The sequence below is a fragment of the Vigna angularis genome, chromosome 7, assembly GCF_016808095.1.
Source record: "Vigna angularis cultivar LongXiaoDou No.4 chromosome 7, ASM1680809v1, whole genome shotgun sequence".
Taxonomy (NCBI): Eukaryota; Viridiplantae; Streptophyta; class Magnoliopsida; order Fabales; family Fabaceae; genus Vigna; species Vigna angularis.
This window is the reverse complement of record NC_068976.1, coordinates 18620591-18626906: the sequence shown is the minus strand read 5'-3', so window position 1 is coordinate 18626906 and position 6316 is coordinate 18620591. Positions and strand designations below refer to the sequence as shown.

At 31.0% G+C, this 6316-nt stretch overlaps 1 protein-coding gene across 2 annotated transcripts; it reads right to left on the bottom strand.

Moving 5' to 3' along the window:
• Positions 1–3770, bottom strand: LOC108338000 (WRKY transcription factor 1). Of its 2 annotated transcripts, XM_052880236.1 has the most exons (6): positions 3578–3770; positions 2006–2731; positions 1758–1923; positions 1519–1677; positions 467–849; positions 1–402 (listed from the first exon to the last, which is right to left on the bottom strand). In XM_052880236.1, the coding sequence occupies exons 2-6, from the start codon at positions 2604–2606 to the stop codon at positions 386–388; spliced, it is 1326 nt and encodes a 441-aa protein (XP_052736196.1). In that variant the 5' UTR covers positions 2607–2731; positions 3578–3770; the 3' UTR covers positions 1–385. The 2 variants fall into 2 exon arrangements, with proteins under 2 accessions (XP_052736196.1, XP_017430094.1); XM_017574605.2 differs by having other exon boundaries at positions 1–849; positions 3578–3765.
• Positions 3771–6316: the final 2546 nt, after the last annotated feature.

The following is a 6316-nucleotide window of genomic DNA, read 5'->3' as shown; positions in this document are numbered from 1 at the left end:
TGTACGAAAATGTAAATCTTATTTAACTCCAACAATAATGGTATACAAGTTTGATATCCAATGTAGTATTAATTGTAATTTGCATATTTAGTCAAACTGCCCAAAGACAATGAGAGAGCTAGAAGAAGAGTAAAGTGAAGGTTAGAGTAGAGATAGGAATTATAATCCCACAATATATCTGTCAAGCCTATGTCATAGTCAAATATTTATACTCTTCTGTAACCATCTGCAGCTTCAAAAATATTGCAAATTTAGCTTCGGACCGGTTCTGCATCAGCTGCTGATTGCTTATTAAATTAGCTTTCTGTACTGGAGGTATCATGAATGGCAACCTTGTTGTTAAGGCAATCCTTAGTTCCTTCTGATAAAGGTTTTACCTCACATTTCAGCTGTTCATTGGATCTACACGGAACTCCAGAATTAGAATGGCATATAACATCATTGCTGACAGAATCGTCTTTAGTACCTGAGTTATCTTTTTGCTGTTGCTCACTTAATTTAATTTTAGGACCCTCATTAGAAAGACTGCTCACGCCAAACTCAACAATATCACCGACCTTTGACTTAGTAGTTGACTTGCCATTTAGTTGCTCTGTTAATTTGCTTGCTGAGCCCAAGCCAGTTTGTTCCCCTCTATTAACAGCAGTATCTTCAGATTTGGTTCCTGCCTTGCCATTCATGGTCGTTGTGTGAGTATTTGTAGCTGCATTATGAGTGACAGTCCTTCCAGGGGGGAGTTCATGATCATGTTGTCCCTCATAGGTAGTTATTACAATTTTTGAATCATGAGAGGCCCTTTCCACATGCTTTTTGACAGGGCATCCAGGATTTGAGCATCGATAATAACTTCTGCAGTGGAGAGAAAATCCAATCACATTAAATTAAAACATTTGTGAATGATGTGTCCATGTAAAGCTCAGAGCACAGAGGAATAGAGAGAGCACGTAAACACCTAAAAACCGTGCAACCAGAACGAGAAGAGGTAACTTGACAAGTTTAACCAGCTAGAGAAGAGGATACAGTTAGACTGAAAGAGTTGTTATTCCCAATATACTAATTCAGAACGGGAGCTGTATTGATACAATTTCAATTGCTTTCTTTTTATCCTAAAGAAACACGATACTTGTAATAAAATTGTTCATCTATGTTCGAACATTCATGAGTTTTGCTTGCATTTCAAAATCAGGTTAGGACTGCTATATCATGGTTAAAACCATGATATTGAGACTACTGGTTCTGTGGACTAGAGATTAAAATCTTACAAAAAGTGCATGTGGAACATACTTTGGAAATAATATAGAAGAAAATACTATAACCACTTCCTGTTGCTTTCAAGCAGGCAAAGAATATCTCAAAGAGATCATTACTCTATAGCTAATGAAATTAATTGGTGGCGACAAGGTTTCAGGCTAGCTCATCCAAGGCAAAATGAGATACTGTGGATCAATATAAGACACATTCTAACCCTTACAATAGCAGAAAATACGACTGTATTTGAAATGAAAATTTAACATGTACCTTGGGTTTGCATTCCCTTTAACTAGCTTCTGCCCATATTTGCGCCAGCGATACCCATCATTTACCAAATCAACCTCACTTGAAGTCTGAACAACAACACGAGATTCACGAGTTGACATGGTAATTCCAGTGGCATCAACATTACTATTGTCTTTCTTCCTGCATGATACCAATTTGGCATTAAAGGTTAGTCACGCATGTATATCAGCACATTTTAAAACATAGTGATAACAACGTACAGTCGCTTTGACTCAGGATCTTCGTTGTCATGAATCGGATTCTTTGCCTTAGACAATTGTAAATGTGCAGCTTTCAACTCATTAACTGGGGACACTTTTGCAGTCGGAAAGGACTGTAAAGGCTTGATTTGTTGAGACGTGCATCCTTGCTCAACGGATGTTTTGTCTTCATGAATGATGTAATAAAATGCATTAAGATCTTTTCTATGAAAGCATATACTAAAGTACTAACAATGTTTACCGCTCACCTTTCACATTGGCTAACAAGGGTTTGCGTGCTGCTTGTTCAACAACCGGTAAAACACACTCAACTGATACTGTGGAGTTCAATTGAGGCCTAGGATGATTATGCTGTCCGATAGAAACACAATCTGTGATGTTCCCATTATTAGACTGCTGCAATTGCTTTTTTGCCTGGCAGTTTGGATATGTACACTTGTAATAGCTCCGTATAAATTCATTCCCCTTGACATGTTTCTGACCATATTTTCGCCAGTTATAGCCATCTTTAGATACCTTTTCACGTATTATAGAGGGACTTTCCTGACTGGATTGCAATGGAGGCAATTCATTCAAAAGAGTATCAGGGCTCTGCAAATGTTTCTCAGGTGGTAATGAGCACGTGCTTCCTTCTTGATCTGATTCCAGGGCACAGGCAGTAGCACCGGAGTCCTTCCCCTCTTCATTTTTAGCTACAGCAGAAGGAATACTTGTGGCTCCCTCTGGTTTGGACAGATCATTTTTAGTATCATGACCTTGAGACAATGTAACATCACTATCAGGACTCGCTCTATGCTGCAATTTATCAGAAGGTGTATTTTGATCTTCACTTTTGTCTGAAGAAACCATGTGAACCTGTTTCTTATAAATCAGAAGGAAATAGGTCTAGTTTCACTAACTGCTTCCATGAATGTCTTGAATGATGGCTAAGCAATGTGGGCTTGTGGCTGTTCAGACCTGACACATTTGAAAAGCTACAAGAAAAAATACAAACTTAGGTTCCAGTTCAATGTGACAGAAATATCAGTAACAGCTACAGCATGAACAGTGGGTCGGGAAATTTGCTGTTTCATCCGAGGTTCCTTTGTTGAACTTTTTACCAGTTATGTTAATGTCAACCCTGTTCTAAGGCAAAAATTGCGGAAAGTTTTCGTTGGAAAAAAAAAATCCGTCACTTATTGTTTTTCCCAGGTAATAATTAACAATTTATTTTTCTAATAAAAACTTCCTCTTTCTACTTTTACTTGCTAAACAGCTGATGCTAAAAAACCCAACTTTTATTAGAAGCAGCAGCAATATGAAACTCACTTTAAACATACGAAATCATTCATTCAGCCATGATAAACCAAATATTATATCTAAATATTCCAAATCGGAGTCCTAACGCCATAGATGCACATACAAACACACACACGCATAATTAAAGCCATACTAATTTCCAATTCACAGAAGCTCGAATCTCATGCAAAAATTTAATTCCCAGGACCTACTTCGAGATCATACCATACTCTACTGAATTATCAGTTAAACAATCCAATTGCAAACAAAACATTTAGAGATAACTTATTCTTTATTCCGTTTCTGAAATTAACCCAGAGAAGGAAATCAGTGGAAAGAGAGCAGAGCGAGGATTAATCCATTTCCTGGAGTCCCAAAAAAAACTGGGTATTCTAGCTTCTCTGGAAACATCCCTTAACCCAGAAAAAAGTCCCACATCGGTTTTAGTAGCTTGAGATGAAAAAGGGGGTGAATAGAAAAGGGAGAAATTGGGTTGTGGGGACTATAAAGAGAAAGATTGCACGTGGGAAGAGATGACTTACCCGGAAAAGAAGAAGAATCTCGAAATTGGAGAAGAGAGAGTTGAGTTGAGTAAAGAAGTGTTTATTTGTTGCAGAGCAGAAGAAAACGTTGTTGTTGATGTTGTGGGTTTGGGTGGAAGGAAGCAATGCAATGGGAGTGAGTCCAATGTAACATCCTTATTTAATTGACCCAAAAAACAAGGCAAAAGGTAACAAAAGTCCACTCTCTCTCTCTCTGCTGTTATTAATTTTAAAGTGACACGCTGACATACACACACATAGAATATGCTTTTCTGTGCTTTCATTTCATTTGTCAAGTCTTCAATCGACGGTTCTTGTTCTCCTTCTCTCTCCCAAACCGCACCACAACACTCTCTTCTGGGCTACATTCACCAATTGGGCCTGTTTTATTAAATGCACCACCTTTTCTTTTATTTTAGAAAAGTTAGATTGTTTTAATTCTTTCTATTTGGATAAGAAATTTGGATGTATTTTGATTTTTAAATTTAAAAAATAATATATATAATTATTTTCACTCAATAATTTTAAATATTTTTAATATATTTAATGTATTTTTCTATTGACATTAAAATATGTTAAATCATATAAATAGTTTAAATATTAATATGAAATAGAGAACATATAAAAAAATTTGATAAATTAAATTAAAAAGATTATATCTATTAATTTTTAAAATTTGTTTCAAAATTTAGACATCAAATTACGTTAAAGTTTTAAATAAATAAATTTTAATTTTATATCAAAGTTTAAGAATTAAAAATATATTTAAATTTATTTTAAGGTATTCTTATTTTTTCTATTTTGTTTTATGTTTAGTTTCATAATGTTAACAAGATGAAATATATTTTGAAAAGGTATATTTCAAAATGTGAAAAGAAATAAAAGTGTTTAAAGAAGTATTGCTTTCTTGAAAAATATTTTCTGAAACATTGTTTTATCTTCGGAAAACTATTCTCTAAAATGTTAAGTAAATAAAAACGTGTTCTGGAAATTAAAAATAATGTATTCTGAAACCTAAGGATTTTCTATATGATGTACTTTCTAAATAATTTTTTTAAAATTTTCGTGGATTAAGTGTATATTTTATTTTCTTTACATATAAAAGATTATTTTATAAAATGTGACGATAAAAAGAATATTTAAAAAAATGAATGCTTCAAAAATTACCTCCTTATATACATAGCTCTTTTTACATTGAAAAATGTACTTTTGATAAACTATTTTATGTTCTTAGCATTTGGAAAAGGACTTTTCAGAACATATCTTATATTTTTAACATCTCATAAAAGAACTTTCTAAACAGATGAAACAAGAAACGAAAAATAAGAATAATTATGTCATGTGAAAGAATTAAAATAGGGTGCATTTAGAGAAAAAGTGTAAATAGTAAGAGTCTAAAACACTTTTAAGACTCTCTTTTTTCATTACTACTAATTGTATCTTAAAATAAAGAAAAAGACTAAAATATCCTTCTCACTACGTTATGTCACTATTTATGCTGGTTGGATCTACATTCTCCACTACAATATTTGCGAAAGAGAGTTCATTAAAAAAAAAAAAAAACTCATCTCAAAAATTATTATTTATGTTCTAAAAAAATTTGTTTTGAAAATTTAATTCAACAATATTTTTTTGGAATACAATTCATATATTTCATATATTCTTAAAAACTCGTTTTAAAATGTATAATATATAAGTTTGATCTGAAAATTTTATTTTGAAAAAATCATTCCATAATAAATTTTATTGTTCATGAAAACTTATTTTAAAAATGATGTTCTAGAAATTTTGTTCTGAAATATTGTTTCATAAATTTCAGAAAGATTATTCGAAAATGGAATTGAAAAATCATGAGAGAGTGCTATTAGAAATTACGGGAGTACAAGAAGAAAAACTCTACTATTTATGGTTTTTGTTAACTCTTTTTTGTTTTTAGTCATTCCTGTGTAATCTTTTATCTAAAATTTTATATAATTATATTTCCTTTTTTTTGTAGTTGATATTTTCTTGTAAAGAATTTGTTTAATAATTTTAATATTATAAGTTTAAATTTTATTCATAAAATTGGGATAATTTTATTAAGTATCCTTCCCCATTAATTATCCGTACTAATTATAGAAGTTAGATAATAATGTTTGATTATGTTAGTTTCATTTTAAAAATAAAAATTTATGAAGTTACTCCTTCTTTAATTCTGGTAACAACAATAAAAGAGTTATTGGAAATATTAAAACTCTAATTAATTAATAACATTTTTTATTGTGTTCAGAGTAGGAGAAAACGTTATATAATCACATTCTATTCCATGTCAAAATCTTATTCAAATTTCTTTTAGTAATATTTAAATATCTTCTATTTATGTTAAGAATATTTACCAATAACAAAATCTTTTATCTACTGAAATCATTCGCCATGTTTTAAAAATGAAATTAAAAATAATTTATATGGCAATTTATACTTTTATTGTACAAAAAACTTACACAACCTAGATTTAATTGTACTTTATACTATTTAACTTTGATATTTATGATAATTTTGTTAGTGAATTTTTATTATTATTGTACCATAAAGTTTAATAAATTAATTGCATGTTGGCAAATAATTTAGATAACAAAAGATAATATATTTATATTACGATAAATATAAATTTGGATATTAAAATCAATTTAAAGATATTTATGAAAAAGATTAAAACCAAGATTTTTGTTTTGAAGATTGAAAAGATAAATATTGATTGAT